This window comes from Calidris pugnax, unplaced genomic scaffold (assembly GCF_001431845.1).
Source record: "Calidris pugnax isolate Ruff unplaced genomic scaffold, ASM143184v1 scaffold388, whole genome shotgun sequence".
NCBI lineage: Eukaryota > Metazoa > Chordata > Aves > Charadriiformes > Scolopacidae > Calidris > Calidris pugnax.
The window spans coordinates 153,514-171,885 of NW_015091104.1; the positions used below are offsets into that span (position 1 = coordinate 153,514).

The following is an 18,372-nucleotide window of genomic DNA, read 5'->3' on the forward strand; positions in this document are numbered from 1 at the left end:
CCGTGCTGCTGGGGGTGTCCTTAGGGAGCAGCTCACCACACTCCTGGCCTTGGTTAGAAGTACCACATGGGGGTCGCCACTGCAGGAATCCTGCGATGCAATGAGTCTATACCCTGGTGGGGAGAAATTGGCTCTGAGAGCACATGGGCAGGAGAGAAACCATCTCCCCTCTGGCCTGGCACCTGGGAAGGGGTGTGGGCTCCCCTCAATCACCTCCAATTCCTTTACATCCAGCTCCACTGCAGCACACAGAGTTCAGGTGCAGCTGCAGAGGGCATACAGTAGCCAGGCTGGTCACCATGGCCTTGGCAGCAGTGTTCAGATGTGGACACAGCAGCTCCTGCCCCTGAACATAGACACAGCATGTCTTGCCCCTAAACATGGACACAGCAGCTCTTGCCTCAGCCTGGCCTGGCCCTGGACCACGTGAAGCCAAGTGGGCCACCTTGGCCCTGAGCTGTGCTGGAGCAGTGGGCAAATGGTGAGCTGGGGCCAGGGAGGGCAGGAGGGGACGGGGATTCTGCTGCTGGGGCCTGGCCCCACTGCCAGATGGGGACATGCTGGTTTTTTTGTAACAGGGACAGTGTTGTTCATCACAAATCCCTTCCTGCTGGGGACGGCACCAATATGCCATGGCCCAGAGGCTGCCCGTGCCCACCCAGTACAGGCCCTTGCACTGGGGCAGCACCCTGGTACGGGGTGGCCTCTCTTAAGGAAAGCTGGGTCACCGTAGTGTTATCAGCCCGCGATGGATGATGGCCTCGCCTGACCGCTCATGAGCTGGAGAGAAGGGCGTTTGTCTTGGCTCTTCAGGACCACATCAGAGCACCCGGGGAAGCTCTGGGGTGCAAGCAGAGGGGCAGCCAGCTGTTTGCAAGATGCAGGCATCAGCGGGACACTGGGTCTGTCTCCACGGGGCTCTGTACTGGCAGCGATGCCACCACCAGCAGGACCCAGCCAGGGATGTGGGTGCTCTGAGGGGGCCACACACCCTAACAGGCACCAGGTGGCCCAGGAGGGGTGGCTCAGGGCCGTGTCCTCAGCAGCTCCCAGCCCTGGCCTGAAGGCAGAGTGTGGGGCAGGTGAAGGGTCTGGCTGGAGCCCCAGGCCCGGGGCTGGCTCTGGTGCCGAGCCCTGGCCGTGCTGTGGTGGCCATGGGGACAGGGCAGGGCTGGGATGGGAAGGGAGGCGCCGGGGCTGGGCCGGGCGGGATCCCGTGTGCGGGATGATGTATGGGCAGATGTATCAGATCGCACAAGATAAACAAGCAGTGAATTTCATCAGGGCCCATCATGGCTTTAATTTGGCTGCCTAATGAGTCAGATCCAGCCGCGCAGATAAAAGTTGTCAGAGCCGCAGCCCTAATGAATTTCTTGCCACTTGTAATCAAGGCAGCTTGTCTGAGGGGGATGATTAATGGGCCCCAGAGGAGCTGCCGTCCCTCGGCTTCCATTCCTGCTAATGCAGTCGCCAGGAAATTAACCAAACCCAGCACCGGGCTCTGGCTGGGGCCAGGGCTGGTGTGGGGGCATTGATGGGCATGGTGAGGGAGAGGGGGGACGGGGAATGAGGGGGGACATGGTGCAGGTGGGAGGGCTGGGGCCAGGACTGGGACCATGACTCTGGCACACGCAACTGGCACACAGAGAGGAGTTAACGAGGGCCTGGGGCCACCATCTGCAGCCACCCTGTGGCCCCAGACCTCTGCCACGGGAGGGGCACGGGGGGGCTGCTGAGGACAGAGGGGTGTTTTGATGCCGGGGGGACAGAGGGGTGTCTTGGCAAGTCCCTTCCTTTCCGCAGGCCTGGGGACCCAGAACGATGCCCAGCCCCAACGCAGAGTCCAGGCCCAGGCACAGCACGAGGGGACACAGGAGCCCCAAAGGGTCTCCTGTGGCGTGGCCTCAGGTGCAGCCAGCGGGGAACCGGCAGCGCTGCGCCTTGGCTCTGCCAAAGGCTGTGGGGTTGGGGATGGCAGAGCAGAACACCACGGCTTCCTTCACTGCCGGTGCCTTGGGACTAGATGCCCCCAGTCCTATGCAGCCATATTTTTGCCGTAACAAGCCATCAGGGTCCTTGCTCGCTGGGACAGCCCCACATTTCCTGCCCATCTCTGCCCCCCCCTCCCACCTTCAGACTCACCCTATTGTGCACAGGGACCATCTGCCCCCAGTACTTCTGACCCGCACATCCCCTGCCCAGTGCACCCCTCTCTGTGCCCACCTCTGATCCCACCAGAGCCATGCATCCCTCTAGGGCCGTGTCCTTGCTTTGTCCCACAGCACCTGGGGCCAACATGTCTCCCCTCCCCGTCACAGCCCTCTGCCATGCCCACCAAGGGGACCGGTTCAGCACAGAACTCCTGAGCTGAAGAGAAAGGGCTGAGCGTGTCTCAGTCTGGGATGGAAGCCCACCAGACCCTCAGTGTGGGCAAGAAGCAGAGGCCCAGAAGGCAGCACATGGAAAAGCTGGGCTGGCAGGAGGTGGGTTGCTTTATTGGCCTTTATCTCCTTGGCTGCAGGTAACACACACAGGGCAACTCATGGCAAAGAAACAGTATATACAGAGTGTCCATATAAATATTTCCAATGTACATTTTATACACAAGTGACAGACGTTCCACAGCAGTGTCCAAAGCCTTGGGGTTCCAGCGCTCAGCTGCAGGCTTGGTCCAAAACCAAGGGGAGATGCTCGTCTCCTCTTGCTCAGCCGGAGACCAGCCCCGCCTGGGCAGCAGCGGGAGCCAGGGGGATACTCTGATGGAGACACTGTATATGGCTTTGGGGCTCGAACCTGGAAGGACAGTGACTCTACAGACAGACACAGCTGGGGATCCTGGGGTGACCATCCTCGTCCCCCTCTTGGTCACCAGGGAGGCTGGAGGGGACTTTGGCCAGGGGCTGCGGGAGAAAAAGCTCCCTTTGCATCAGCGTGTGGGGAGTGGTACCAGAGAGGGGATTCCCCCTGCACCCACCAGAAGCAGAGGGGGTGCAGTGGAGAAACATGCACCTCCCACTGTCCCCCACCTCCCTGCTGCAGCGGGGTGCACAGCCAAGCGGAGACAGGAGGCGGGGGCAGGAGGGAAGTGCCCCCGACTGCCTGACTGTTTGGGGCAGCCATCACCCTCCCCAGTGCCAGCTGTGCAGGGGACGGGCACACACCTGAACCGCCTCCAGCCCTTCTATTATCTACATGTGTGTGTGGTGGGGGGCACAGAGAAATGCCCACCCCTGTACCGGTCATGAGAACAGGGTGTACTAGAGCCCCCTGATCCCGGTGGCTATGGGGGGTCCTTTGGCAAGCTGCCAGCGCTGGATCTGCATGGCCCCAGCTGCATGGGGGAAGTCCAGAGGGGCATGGAGGAGTGAGCTGCTGGCTCCTCGGCCTCCTTCCAGCCAGAACCGGGTTCCCAGTGGGGGATGAGTGCAGTGAGCGGGCTGACTGTGCTGCGTTGGGGCCCGCTCCAGCATCCTGTTCCCCTGGCAGGGCTGGAAGGGGGCCGCACGGTGAGCAGAGGGCCCATGGGGAGCTAGATGGCGCTGGGGCTGGTGCCAAGCTCGGCTGGCACCGCGGTGCAGGCGTTGTTGTTGGCGTTGGCATTGCGGCGGGGCAGGCTGGGTGTCAGTGTGGTGACGGCACCGTCGCTGGGGCATCCGTGCTGCAGCAGGATGTCGATGCACTCCTGGCTGCCGGCACGCCGGGCATAGGCCAGCGGGGTCAGGCCCCGAGCGTCCCGGCTCTTCACGTCCACCCCATACTGTGCAGGAGAGAAAACAGCTGGTCAGCGGCCTCTGGGCACCGTGGGGCCCGTAGGCGCGGGGCTGGGGCGGCTGGAGCAGCAGCAGTGGCAGGGCACTGTGGCCCTGGGGCGGGCAGGGACATGGGAAGATGGAGTGGGAGAAGGAGAGGGGAGGGGAGGGTGGTCACGGCAGCACCAGTGAGCAGGTGGGGAACCCCCAGGAGAGGGATGGATGAGGGGTGTCAGGAGCGGGAAGCTGCAGGGGGAAGCGCCGGGACAGGGCCAAAAGCGCCACGGTGGAGGCTGCGGGGTCCTGCCTTACCCAGATGAGCAGCTGTGTGAAGACTACATTGGCCATGGCGCAGGAGAGATGCAGCGCCGTGCGCCCGTCTCCGTCCCCATAGGTCTCGTTGACCTCCTCCTTGGTGCCGTGGGCCAGGAGCGTCACCACCAGGCGCAGGTCGTCCTCCACCACCGCCCGCAGCAGCTGCTGGCCCAGCGGGATGTCCGACTGGGGCAGCGGAGCCAGGAACAGCTTCTGCTCGTACTTGGCCCGGATCCAACGCTCCTTCTCCTCCCTGCCAGGCAGGACACTGTCACAGGTGGGACAACCTGCCTGGGCCCCATGTGCAAAGGGACATGGTGCCAGTGCTGCCACCCTAAACAGGCCCTGTCAGCAGTGCGGGTTTGTCATGCACAGGCACCCCTTGCGTAGCCCCTGCTGCAGTCACCTCCCCTGCTGTCCCTCCCACACTCAGTTGCCACCGGAACTCTGTCACCCTGCTCTGGACACATGGCCAACACACAGATGTCTCTGCACCTCCTTATAGCTCCTATCTATACTGTGCTCCTACATCCCACATTTAGAGCCCAGACCTGTCACCCTATGAAGGGACGCCTGCACCTCTGTGCCAGTGTCCCCACACACTCTCCTGCGTGCCCGTTACGTGGCAGCATGGGGACCGTCTCTGTCCTGTGCTTGTTCGTGGGCCAAGACCAGCGGCAAGAAAAGGTTAGCAGCCGCAGACGACAGCCCAGTGCCACGGGAGGCACGTTATCGCTGCTGCCGTCTCGCCTGGTGCAAACAAAGGCTGCGGCAGCGTCCGTCCCGCCTGGGGCTGCGGGGCCGGGCGGATCGATGTGTGCCGTGCTGCCGCTATCTGCTGCCATTCTATCCATCTGCATCTGGCAGGCGGCCATCAATGCCCCGCGCGGAGCATGCTCACTCCTGCCGCCCCCTGACCCGCTCTTATCCGTTGATAAGCCACAGAATGGGCTCTTGTTGGGATGAGTGACAGGAGAGTCGCTCCGATAGGGACAGACAAGGGCCTGAAAGGGACGCACCCCTGAGACCTGCACAAGGCTGCCAAGCCATCTCTGTTAACCCCTTCTGCTTTGCAGCCAGCCACTGCTCCAGCAGCCACCACATGGCCATGGCCGGCCATGAAGCCCTGCTGTCCCACTGGGACAGTGGGAGAGGGTCTCCCGCGCCCAGAGAGCAGGCAGGACCTTGGTCACTAGAGAACCTTGAGGATTCCTGCCCACCTGTTTGACTGGATGGCTGCTCCCAACTTCCCGCGGTGCCCTCAAGCCTCCTGGAGTGGCTGACTGAACGGTATCTCTGCAATCCCCCACTTCTCTTACCGACTGCTCTCAGGGGTGGGCTTGGGATAGCCTTCCACGGCTCCTTCCCACACTGCGTTGGCCAGGGCATTGCCGATGGCCGTCATGACCATGAGAAGCTCGCTAGGCCAGTCGTCCAGGTCCAAGGAGCGCACACGGGACAGGTGGGTGCCCAGGTTGCGATGGATCCCAGAGCACTCAATGCACATGAGGGAGCCCAGGTTCAGGCTCGCCCAGTCCGGATCTGAGGGCAGCAAGATGAGTGGGGCAGAGTTAATACCAGGAGAGACTCACCAGCCTGTCTCCTGTGACCCAGGAGACCCATATCTGCAGACACCTGCCCACCAGATCTATTCCAAGCCCAGTGCCCCTGCAGCACAGAAAGGCAAGGACCCCAGGCTGGGCATGAGGGGTCATGGACCAGCGTGGCACATGGGTCAGTCCCCCGTCCCTGAAGAACCGGTCCACTGCAGGAGAGGACGAGACAGCCCCACAGAGCAGGTTCCTTTGGGCAAGGGGAGGTGCTGGGGTGCAGCCCCCCTGCCCTCCCGGCTGAGGGGACCCACCTCCAGGGCAGCAGTTCTTACTTGGTGCATCGCAGTCCACGCAGAAACTGTTCCCACGCGCGGTGCGGACGGCCTGCATGGCCTGCGCATCGCTCTGGCTGCCCAGCCGTGCCTGGAACAAAACACATGGGAACCCCCTTTACTCCAGGCCAACTGCCCCCGACATGTCCTCTCACTGCCACACCAAGAGCCCCCTGGGGACCCACCAGCACCTCACTCCAGCAGGGACGTGCTGCGGGAGCCGAGAACAGGGTCCGAAGGGAACATGGATTCGCAGCTGGGTGTGCGCTGGGGGAGCACAAAGGCAAGAGGGGTCCAAGGAGGGAGCGGACAGCCTGGGATGCAGCCCTGGAGGGATGCAGAGAGCTCTGTGGCGTCAGAGCCAGGCTGGGGAGAGGACAGGGAGCTCAGAGAGGTGACCTGGTGGGGAGCAGCACAGTCCCAGGATTGGGACTGAACCCTGACTGGGAGCAGAGGGATCAGTACAGGATCCAGCCTGGGCAGAAGGAAGCCTGGGACAGGGACGGCTGCAGCAAAGCAGATGCCAGAGAGGAGGGAACAAAGCAAAACTCAGCCCAGGCCTCTTACCTTATTTTTGCTGCTCTCGCAGCCCTGCAGGCTGGCCAGGATCTGGCTCTCAATGGCCTGGACCCACAGCTCTCGCTCCTCTGATGTTGAAGCTTCAAAAAGCCATGTCTGGCCCGTCAGGGACACAATAATGAACTCAAATGGCTCATCTGGTTCTGGAAAAGAAAGGTGTGCCATGACATGGGTGAGGGAAGGAGGGGATTTGCTGGATTTGCTCACAGGCCATGAGCACCCAGGGAGATCCCTGTGGCCACCGTGGTGTCCAGGCATGGGCAGGATCCCCAGCATCAGTCCCCAGGAGGCAGGGACAGGGAAGAGACAGGGAAGTGCAGGCACTGGGTGCCTGCAGGGAGGAACCAGAACTCTGCACCAGCCTGCCCCTCCCGCCCTCCTAAGCTCTACTGGCATGGGCTCACCCTTTCTTCTGCACACAAACATCTGCAGCCTCAATCCCCCACTGTCCCAGGATGGGAGAAACCCAGGAGACTGTGGCGCTGGGCTTCTGGAAGCTGCTCGAGCCCTGCTCTCCATGCCTGGCATGTCGCACCCTTGGAGAAAGCTGTGTGCTTGAGTAGTGGGCTCAGCTCCTCCGCAGAGCTGGAGCCCCCGAACAGCCTCATGGCCCCCTAAGGGCCCACAGAGCACTCAGTGCCTTCCAATGAGTGGCTTTAGAGGACAAAGCCCCACATGCTGCATCAGGCGACGTGAGGAGCCCTTCAGTGGGCTCAGAGGCAGCTCTTCACAGTCCTGTGCATCCAGCAGGGTCATCACCACCTGCTGAGGACCACAGTAGAGAGAGGACCCCACTTAGGAAGCCCTCAGTGCCTGGGTGCTCTGTGGCCTCACATGTGGGGTACAGCTGCTGCTTCCCCACAGAGAAGCACTAATCCAGGGAGAGCGGAGCAGGAGCTATGAAGAGGCAGGAGTGATGCCATGCTTGACTCTGGCACCTCACAGTGCCCTGCCAGGCAGGTGGCCTCCGGCACCCAAACCTGGAAAGCTGGTGGCCATGGGGGTCCCTGGAAGCTGGGCAAACGGAGCTGCTTCCATGCGGTGTGGGGATGGCAGCAGGGACAGCCATAAGGACAGGCAACCTGCTCCTCAGGCGCCTCAGCCGCTCTTCTGCACAGCACCAGCATCTGCGCCCCGCAAGCAACCCCAGAAGACACAACTTCAATATTAAAGCACTCCTCTGTCTGTCAAACACACGAGGATAAATTCCTGACTTTCCATCTTCAGGGAAGAGGGTTTTGGTGAGCCCCAGGGGTTGCTTGGACTGGCAGGCCCTTAGAGGCTTGGTACATGGAGGTGAGAGCATCCCTATAGACGCAGGCTGCCTGGTGGGCCCCAGGGGGGTGTCAGGGCACAGGCACTCCGCGCTGGGGGCAGAGACAGCAGCAGAGAGATGGGGGGCAGTGAAAACGTGGGAAAGCACTTCAGGCCCCCCGGCCTTAAGAAAATGGCCCCAAAACAACCAAGACTGCTGAAAAGCAAGGCTGACAAGGTGGTCTCTCTCTGGCTACTGCTCTGACCAGGCTGTGGGGCTGGCGTCTGCCTTGTCCGCCCAGGCAGACCCGAGTGGGCCCATGGGCCTGGGGTCTACACGGGGTGCGCTGTCTCAGCTCTGCACCCCAGCACCAGCATTTACCTTTTATTGCCAACTTCAGTAGTTAGTGCAGTAAATGACTTAACTAAGCGGGGCCTGAATGGAATGACTAATAAACGTTATGTCACAGCACACGCTTCAGCTCATAGCAAAATGATTTGTAATTACCTAATTAGCGTTATGCAAATAACACCCTCATCTCCATAATGTGCCTTCCCAGCTCTCTATTAAAAGCAGGGAGTCAACTGCACAGCTCCAGAGACAGCGCGGAGGCCGAGGGGCCCAGGGTCTGTGCTGGCCTCTGGCTGGACAGGGTCTGTGCCACTGGGGAGGACAGGGAGGAGACCTGGGGGGACTGCAGGGGACCATCTGCCCCCACAAGCTGTGGCCAGAAGGGTCTCTTACTGCAGAGGGAAGCCGCAGGAGGGCAATGGCTGAGGAACCCCAGCAGCGGCAATGAAGGGGAGCAGAGACCACCAGCTGGGTCCCACCAGGAGCAGCCTCAGGTGCTGCTGGGCAGCCTGGCATCCCCTGAGCCCGGCTGTGTCCACAAACACTCTCAGAAAATGAGTGCAGCCATGGGAGGTCTCTCTGCAGGGACAGCTCCGATGGGGTGGTGGGAGAGCACAGCTCTTCCCCTCTTCCCGGGCTCCGACTTCCCATGGAGTCACCATCACCTGTGTTAACAAGCACTGGGCGCAGCACCCAATTCCGCCTCTTTCCACCCTGCAGAGCTGCTCACCCCAGTGCAACCCTAAGGTGAAATGCTGCTCCTGCTGCCATGCCGTGGTGGAGCGTGTCATGATTCTCACTCATGGCAGGATCTTGCATTTCATGGGGGTTCAAAGTGTGACACCTGGTTGGGAAGGGCAGGCTGTTTCACTCATTTCGCCCTAGGATCAGCCTGAGACTCTTCCTCTGGGGAAAGATGCCTGCAGTTGCCTTTCTCCTGCTGGGAATGAGAAACTCTGGGGCATCAGGAAGAGGAGAAGACTGCAGGGTGCTGGCAGTCAGTCACACTGCTGGACTCTTCCCCTCTCTGTGCTGCACTCGCCTGACCGAGACATCCAGCTTGCCCAGCACCTTGCTCTTTCCTCCAGCTCAGCCACAGAAGAGACCCCACAGTCCCTGCGCTAGGGAGCTCAGGACATTTGCTGTGGAAGCTCCAAGGACACCAAATGCCAGCTCAAAACCAAGATTCTAGGAAAATATACAGCTGGTAACTTATGAATACTGGGAGAAGAAATAACCATATAGCAGCCAGGCCAATAGTCACTGCCTCCTTGGCAAGCACCATGCTCTTTGAGAGCATCCCTGAACCCTGGACGTGGGCAGGGGGCACTCAACAGCCAGGTGAGACAGGACCCTGCTGCCACAGCTGGATGTTCCCCCCAGCTCCAGCCCACTTAGGAGCCAGCAGATGCCCCCACCTCTTCCACTGTCCCAACTGTGATGGGGATCATAGTCCAGGGATGCAAGTGCTCCACTGCTCTTCGAGACAGCTCCTTCCACCTCTGCAGGAGGCTACACTGGAGCAAGGACCAGGCAGCCGCAGGACTCATTACTGCTCAGGGCAGTAATGGCCAGGAAGGAAAAAGTGGCATTTCTGCCCAAGTGCCCAAGAGAGTGTTTGCAGTTCCCAGATCCCAGATCAGTCCGCACTGTTGGAGCAGCAACCAACAAAGCCACCTGTGGGGCACCTTTATCTGTCAGAATGGGCCCTGTTCTCCCTAAATTTCTCCCATCCTTGGTCTGATGGGAAAGACCCAACGCTATGGCTGCTGTCAGTGTGCTGCAGAGCCCGGACCAGCTGCTTGGACCTTAACTGCTCCCAGCTCCCACCAAAACAGCAGCAATCCAGTCAGCACAGTCTCAGGACACGGTCAGGATCCCTGCCACAGGCTCACACGGCTCCATCATCCTTGTGCCTTTCCCTCCCTTGATCAGCATCTCCCCCAAAACACGCAGGCAGGAATCCCAGCCCCCAGGACAGGGATCCCAGCTTGATTCCCAGCACACATGGCAGCAAATGTCTGTCCCCAGCGCCTGCTGGCCCCAGGCTCCCTCCATGCTGGATGCTGCTCCGAGGCATGGCACCTCTACTCAGGTGCTGTCCCTGTCCCAGCCCTCGGGATGCTCGGGCTGCCAGGGTCCCTGCTGGGCTGCCCACACCCCACCACGGGCAAACAGAGAGATTTCTGGGGCCACAACCCCATGGACAGACTTTCCCACAGCTCAGGGGCATCCTGGAGCCCTGGGGCTGCCCAGTCCTAGCCCTGGCAGTGGTCCCAGTCAGACCAAAGCCCCAGGACCTCCATTCCCCTTCCTCCTTTGTGCCTCACGGATTCCAGCTTTACTGGGAACAAAGGGCCTGTTGCTCTTCGCAGAACCTGGGAAGAGCTAACAAAGGACGACAGCTTTCCTTCCACACCAGGGCTTCTCTTGCAAGCCGAGTCACTACCCCTGTTTCCCTGCAGCAAAGCAGGACGGCACAGCAGGGACAGCCCTCTTTGGAGCCTCGGCTACAGCGGGAGAGTGGGATGATGCCCTCGGCATTGCAGGGAAGGTCTGGCAGGGCTGGAGAGGGAACCGAGGACTCTGAGCAGTTTTACATGCTGTGCAGACCCAGTGTCCCGGGTGGTTGGGGACCAGCCCCTGAGCTCCCTGGGGGGCCCGCACAAGTCGAATCAGTCTCAAGTCATGGCTTCAGGGAAAGTCTGGGGCTTTCACAGATTTTTCTGTGGAGAGGCACAGGTTTCTGATGTGGCATAAGCGCTTCTGGCCAGATGAACAGGTAGCACAAAGCAGATGACACAGGCAGAAGGATCTGGACTAACTCTGTCGAAGCAGAGGTGGCAGAACGCTGTGCCGTGTACAGGGCACAGGCTCCTTCCCAGTGGCCAGAAGAGCCCCAGATCTCACCAGCTAAGGCTCGACAGGGCCAAGGTCCCCATGGAAGCCACTCCACCAGGAGTGGGGAGCCCTTTGCAGCCGCCTCAGGGTAGAGGGACTATCCCAGGGCCAGAAGGCAGAGCCCATCTCCCCAGCCCCGTGGCTGCCTGCCGGCACGCTGGTGGGAGTCCATTACACCAGCTCCATTAGAATTAGTGGGCAGTGGAAATGAACGTGCTTGTCTCTCTCTCTCTTGATGATTTTTTGATGATGTTTTAAAGACTGAGCTCCGTGAAGAGTTGCTGAGCAGAGTTCGGTGCGAGCCAGCTCTGCTAATGGGCGTTAACCCCCTGACCCAGCTCCAACGCCGCCCAGCAACGCGCACTCCAAATGAGAGCAAAATTAGCGAGGGCACTGCGGAGCGGCCAGGACGGGGCAGGGCTGCGGGGCTCAGACCCACTGGCCACTGAGTCACCAACTGAGTGGGCTTGAGGACTTCTGCAGGGAGGTGACCATCCCTCGTGGAGTTGTCCTGCACCAGGCTGCTGTGCTAGGGAGGCGGGGAGCCAGCAACCCCCACCACCAACACGCCAGCCCTGGCAGGAACCATGTCCTGAGGGCCAGCGGGTGAGCACCACAGGACTGGGAAGAAATGGGGAAACTGAGACATCCTGTGTGCCCTGCCAGGAGCCAGCACAAAGTGAAAGACAGAGGGTAAGGGAAGACCCCACCACGAAGCCAGGGTGGGCCAGAGCTCTGCTGCCCAAAGGTGGTCTGGAGCCGAGATGCTCAGCAGACCAGTGGACCTGTCACTGTCACCTGCAGAAACAGCAGAGGATGCTGGACGGGAGAAGCAGCACGGGGAGGAAGGGAAGCAGTGGTGTCTGGGGAGTATTGCTCTTACAGATGGTGCCAAGGCCCTTCTCCATTCTCCACAGGAGGAAGCAAAGCTTTGAGCAGGAGTGGTATGGGATGAAACCCAGGCCAGTGTCCCTCCCTGGGGAGCTGCAGTGGGACAGGTTAGCCGCATCCCTCACACGTACCCAGGCTTTTCCACATACAGGTCTGGGGACAGCCCCCCCTCAGAGCACAAGCAGCAACATGGGCCCTGCTACTCCCCTGTCCCTCAGCTCCAGGACACAAAGCAGCTCTGTGGGAGGACACAGGAGATGGGGAAATGTCCCTCCTGTCACAGCAGGAGATGTGGTGCGATGCTCCTCACCCAGTGTGGCAGGATTGTGCTTCTCCCAGGACCCAGGGCTCCAATTCTCTCCCCCCACCGCACTGGATGGAGCTCCCCGACAACAGCCCACAAGACACGGGGCAGCATTTTCCACCCCAGAAGGCTGGACAGGAGGGGGCTCAGCACAAGGGATGGGTGGGCACTTCCATGCCAGCCCCTCAGGCACAGAGAGCCCTCCTTGCCAGCCAGCTCCTTCCCTGAGCAAATGGGACACAGCCCTTGCCCTGCTCGCAGGATGGGGGGAGGCCTCCCCCGCACCCCAGCAGGTCGAGGAAGAAGGAGCAGGATCCCGCTCAAGTTCAGCAAAAGCTCACGCTGAGCCATGCCCCGCTCTCGAAGCAGAAGCTCCTCTTTCACCTCCGCTCTCCCCCGGCTCCCATCACATCCAGCCTCTCCCTCTGCCCTGTCCTTCTCCTGCTCCCACCCTGTATCCCACCTGGGGCTGAGGTGGCAGCGGTGCCTCTGGATGCCCTGGCGAGTGGGTGCTCACGCAGGGAGGGATGGAGGGACACCTCCAGCGTGTGGGGCGCACGGCAGGGGCCCAGGGGCTGACCCTGCCTTTGGTGTGGCGAGTCCCTGTCCCACTACTCTGCTCTCTGGCTGCCAAGTCTGTGAAGAGTGTCCAGGAGCAGGGCGGCCGGCAGGTCCCCCAGCCTGGGGATGCTTGTTTGCAAGCTGCCACTGTACCACATCATTATGAGGTGTTTGGGATATCAACAAATTAGCAGGCGTTGGGGAAGAGAAGGATGCAGCACCATTCGTAAATGTCAGCTCGCTGCCTCCTCATTTTGCAGATCATTAAACCCAATATTCCTAACCTGTATTAGTGCATCGGGGACAGGCCCCCTCTGCAGCAACGAGCTGCCGGGAGAGCCGCAGCCAGAACATTGCTATGGAGACCCCACAGCACAGTGGGGTCCATCCCAGTGCCCCCAGACCCCCAAGTGCCTTGGGGTGCTGGGACGCTCCCATTGCCCCACACTGCCCGCCCTGGGGGAGCTCTGCACAGAGACAGGCACACTTGGCTACACAACAGCGGGCACGTCAGGGGGCACCCAATGTGTGAGCGCATGTGTGGGGAAGGGCAGCTAAGGAAGGAAGGGAAGGTAACCCCCAGGGACACCACAGGGTATGCTGTGATGTGCAGTGGGGGTCACCACAAGGGACCAGGAGTGTCATCTCTGTGTATGGCGGGGGAGCAGATGCCGCTTGGGGTGCAGTGCGCACTCACAGCATGGTGGGGCTGGGAGGCAGCCAAGGGCCACGTGGGGGCAGGCACTGGGGTGGGGGGTCCCACTGTGGGAACAGGAGGGAGCGCAAGGACAGTGCAGGCTCCATGGTGCGAGGGGAGGGTTGGTGCAAGTCGCACCAGCGGGGATATGGACATGCACATGGGGGTCTCTCAGAGGGCAGCATGGAGTGGTGTGAGGGGCTGTACAACGCGGAGCTGTGCGAGGGGCTGTACAACACACAGGGCTGTGTGAGGTCCCCCCGGGAGCCACAGAACGAGGGGGTACGGAGCTGATGCGGGATCGGCTGTGGTGTGGCCATGGCCGGGCACAGGCTGCTTTCCTCCCACCAGGACGGAGCTCGTGGGGTCCATAATGAGCAGGAGTGACTCGTTAGCACTGAATTAAGAGGCTTGGAGGAAGCGAGCGCATGGATGACACGAGCTGCGTGGGGCAGGCCGGAGCTGAGCAACGGCAGCTGGAATCCCCAGCAATCTGGTAAGCGCCGCTCAGCCCCGCACGCCCAGCTCACCGAGACTGGGTTCCAACAGCCCCTGACAGTTGGTATTAATCACGCACATTGCCCCAACACAACTCTTTACTGGCCATCAATTTCCCGTGGGTTTTAAAACTAAAAAACAAAGACAAAACCGCGTCGTTTGGCCGCCACTGAGAAGCACATTAAGGGGCTGTCAGCTTCTCGCCATGCACCCTGCATCACTCTTTAAGCACATGAGAAGTTCATTATCCCCGGAGCTCTGGCAGCCATGGGGATGCTGGCGCAGGGAGCGTCGCAAAGGTGCTCCCTCCCTCAGACGTGCCTGGTGGCTCCCTGAGGCCCTCGTGGCCACCCCAAAGCGGGGTCCCGGGCACAGGGGGGGCATGGCTGCAGTGGGGCTCTGGGCTGGTCTGGGGCAGGACAGGGCAATCCTGGCTGCGGCGCTTTGCTGGGCTTTGATCTCAAGCAGACCTTCCTGATGGTGCTTGCAAGCAGAGGCTGCAACCCCACTGCAGTGATGGGCTCCTCTCCTCCTGGGGCGGCTGTGACGTCCCCTGACAGCCTGACACCACGATTGCCAGCCTGTGGGTGCTCCCTGACAGCCTGAGCCGCACTCTGGTTTGGTGACATCCCCGGCAGCCCAATACCACGCTTGCCATAGTTTGCTGATGCTCCCTAGCAACCTGACACTGCGCTCTCTTTAACATGCGACCATGTAAAAAAGCAACAGCTCGTTTGATTTATGATACTTCAGAACAACTAAGATTCAATTGCTCCGCACGTCCCCGGCTCTGATTACCTCCTAAATGAGATAAACTGATGGCAATTTATCCCCAGACCTCACCAACTTTCCCAGGATGCTAACCTGAGACGCTCGTGCCCTGCACAGGCAGCCATCAGGCTGGGATCTTCCCAAGGCAGCCCTGGACGCAGCCCAAGCCGGGCTCCTCCGCGCTCCCCGGCTGCTGCTCCTGTCTGGGAGAGATGCCGTGATGGAGAGCAGAGCTGGACACCATGCCCGGCCCGACATGGGGTCTCCTGGCAGGAGGCTTTGGGGGTTCTGGCAGTGGTGGTACTCCCCACGTCGGCACAGCCATGCTGGTGTGAGCTCATGGAGAGGTGGGCTGTCCCCCACACTCCCCCCAGGACAACATGCCCTCAGAGTGGGACAAGTACCATCAGGGATGGCAGCTCCACCACGGAGCATGGCAGCCCCGCTCTGCACAGTGATTTTTACACCTGCACCATGTTGCCTACATGAAAGCAAAAAGCTCAAATTATCCTGCTGCGAATAAAACTGCTGGTAACTGTTCAAAAGCAGCTAAAAAAGATTCAGGGAAGAATCAGGCATACTTATGGACACCAGTCCATGACATAAGTCATCAGTCGTGCCCATGATGTGGGGTAATGCTCAGCCCCGGGTTCACAGCTGGAACCAATCGCTGACCATTAAGACATTGGGAAGGAACCTCACACGGAGACTCATTATCTCTTATTTGCTTGCTGCCAGTTTCCATCTCTAAGGCAGCTGCCAGGCAGGACAGTGACCCGGGTGAGACTCCAACCTTGGAAGCCGACAACCCCCAGCATCAGTCCTGGGGCCACTCCTCTGATCTGCCCTAGGCTGCCTGGTCCTGGTGACGAGCTGCCACGGCACCCGGAGCTGCATCGGCCCCGGGGAAAAATCCCCGCACCATGGGCAGAAGAAGGACAAAATTAATTGCCCAAGGAAGGTACCACAGGCAGGGAGACCCAGCACCAGCCAGATGTACAGCAGGCGGGGATCGATCGTCTGCCCAAATCAGAGCGTGATTCAGCTCCACAATCTGCACTGAGCACAGGGATGTACGAGGACCCTCTCCAAAGATGTCCCCCTCTCCTCAGAGGGGTGACGTGTGAGGATGGCAGAACTCCCTCAGCCTTTGGAAGCCCAACTTTGCCACTGGATCAGTTTTCTAATATAGTAGATTACATAAAAAAATAAATACAAGGTAAGTTTTTGAAAAGCCACCCAAAAAGCCAGAAACCCCACTGTACAGTACCCCATGGGGAAGATGTTTTGACCCAGCGCATGCCTCCCCACCACTGTACCAGAGCACCAAGCACCACTGCCACGTGTGCTGGCAGCAGCAGGACTGTGGGGTGCAAGGGGTGTTTCTCCTGCTCCCGGTTCTGGTGCCAGAGGCTCCTGGCAGCGGGAGGAGCAGCCGCGTGCAAGGTCTGTGCACAAGGTGACAAATGAAGTTTGGTAACTGACACTTCCCTGGCAAATGAAGTTCCATGTTGATAAATGCGAAGTAATGCACATTGCAGGAAAAAATTACATTACTCCAGCACCTGACAGGGCTCTAAATTAACTGTATCAGCCCAAGAGAGGGGCTGGGTATCACTGCAAATGGCACAAGACTCTGCCCAGCACACCCCCACGGTCAAGGACCAGGGCAGGGAGTATCATGAAATATCCTGATGCCCTTGTATACATCAGGAGGCACCACTGTGCAGCCTCGGTCACTGCACCTTCCAAGGATACCACCAAACAGGGAAAGACAGCAAGAGAGAGCACGTCTGACAAAAACTCCCTGTGAAATGACAGAAAACTGGGCTGGCTCCAAGACTCATGGACTGGGGACCCACTAAGGAGGGTGGCAATGACCAGGTCTGCACACGTGGATGCAGAGGGCTAGGGAATTCTGCCAGGGATGGATCACACACGCCTTGTGGAAAAGTAACGTATTTAATGTTAAGACTTTGAGTAGTGGTTAGTCCACGTTACTGCTTCGTAAAAGTGTTCCCACACTTTACCTTTTCCACTGAGAAACTGTATTCAGTTTTGTGCAACTTGAGATCCCAGCCCCTGCACCTTCTCACGCACCCACCAGCTGTGCAGAGCCAGGACCAGACTTCTGTCTCTCTAAGTACCGAAAACACCAGTCCTTTGCTTCTCCGCCTTCATTCTGGTAAGCTGAAAACCTTAATATCCACACCATAAATAAGTTCATCAGACCCAAGTCAGTTTTAGGACCTTCTTTACAACTCTCTCCAGCATCTCTACGCTCTACTGGAGTGTGATTTACAGGATGGGACACAGTACTTCAGCACAGGCTTTCTTAGTTTCAAGTGCAAAGTCATTCTACTCTCGGGTACCCCACTTTTCAGACATACAGAGAATACGTCTCTTTTTGCCAAAGCACCAGGCTGAGAACTGCAAACCCAGAGCTGATGTGGGGATGGGCAGTGATGTGTCTGAAGGATCAGTGTACACTCAGAGCTAAGAACGTGTCAGTTGGCTAACAAAACGTAAATACAGATAATACTTCTTGCTTTCCCTGAGACACTCAGTGTGTGTTACAGACTCAAAGGACGCTCAAGATGCCTGAATCAACCACCGCAAAGGGAAAGTCTTTCCTGAACTTAGTGGTCTCCAGGTTAAGGTAACTACAACAGAGATGACGGAACAACAGAAGCGCCCAGCTCCTGTGCAGATCGTCACCACCACGTTTGTGAGAGAGAGAACTGAAGAAGAGCTGTTCTGCCATGGGAATTCTGGGCTGAGCTGGGATTTGGAGCAAAGCACCGGCACAGCCACAGTGTGCTTTGTCAGGTACAGGCTAAAATCTTTTGGTTTGTTTTACAGCAGCCATGAGTTTAAAACACTGGTACTCAACCCCTCTCCCCCTGCCTTTAGCCATCTGAATTAAATCTTTATTTTGGTTTACTACAAAAGCTTATTGAGCGCTGTGGGACAGGATGATCCAGGACAAAGTCAAATCTTAAAGGCTGGAGATCACTTTTCCCACTGAGGACAACCATAGATGCAGGCTTTGGGGAAAGTGGTTGCCAAGCTGATCTCTACCTGGACAAACCTGGATGGCTTTTCACAGCAAAATGCCTCTCCCTGTGCCTCGCAGGCTCCCTGCCAGGCCTTGGGTCCCTCTTCAGAAACGCACAGACACCAGAGTTTCTCAACAGCAAAACCACCAGTACTTTTAGCTCAGACAAAGCAGTGTCTACATCTTCCACTGGTTTTCTGAAGGAGATAATTTTTTCCAAAACCTCTCACCTTGGGGCAGATGGCCAGGACAGGTCTTTTAAACAATGAAAGTTTGGCAAATCTACAAGCAAACAGAAGTAGGTTCTTTCTTATGGTGGGAAGTGTCTGCACATTTGAAATGTAGTTAAGCACTCCTTAACCAGGCGGTGTGCCCTCAGCTCTGCTAACCATTAATAATTATTATTACTGCTAATAGTATGTGCAGTCAGGGGCGCGATGGTGGTCCTGCTTCCACCGCAGGTGAGGAATCGAGGGCAGAGTGAGAGGGGTGCCTTGCTCCGTTTTGCCCAAGCACAAGCCAGTATGGAGGAGGAACGCCCTGATCCCCAGGTCCCT

General features: G+C 58.9%; 1 protein-coding gene across 2 annotated transcripts in view; it reads right to left on the minus strand.

Moving 5' to 3' along the window:
- Nucleotides 1-2,474: 2,474 nt before the first annotated feature.
- AGAP3 (ArfGAP with GTPase domain, ankyrin repeat and PH domain 3) overlaps nucleotides 2,475-18,372 on the minus strand; it is a 77,875-nt gene continuing 61,977 nt past the window's right edge. For both annotated transcript variants that reach the window (XM_014957999.1, XM_014958000.1), the window contains exons 14-18: nucleotides 6,517-6,671; nucleotides 5,950-6,040; nucleotides 5,384-5,606; nucleotides 4,062-4,317; nucleotides 2,475-3,757 (exon numbers count right to left, since the gene is read on the minus strand). In XM_014957999.1, the coding sequence (XP_014813485.1) occupies nucleotides 3,530-3,757; nucleotides 4,062-4,317; nucleotides 5,384-5,606; nucleotides 5,950-6,040; nucleotides 6,517-6,671 (953 nt within the window). In that variant the 3' untranslated portion in view covers nucleotides 2,475-3,529. The remainder of the gene's footprint in view (nucleotides 3,758-4,061; nucleotides 4,318-5,383; nucleotides 5,607-5,949; nucleotides 6,041-6,516; nucleotides 6,672-18,372) is intronic.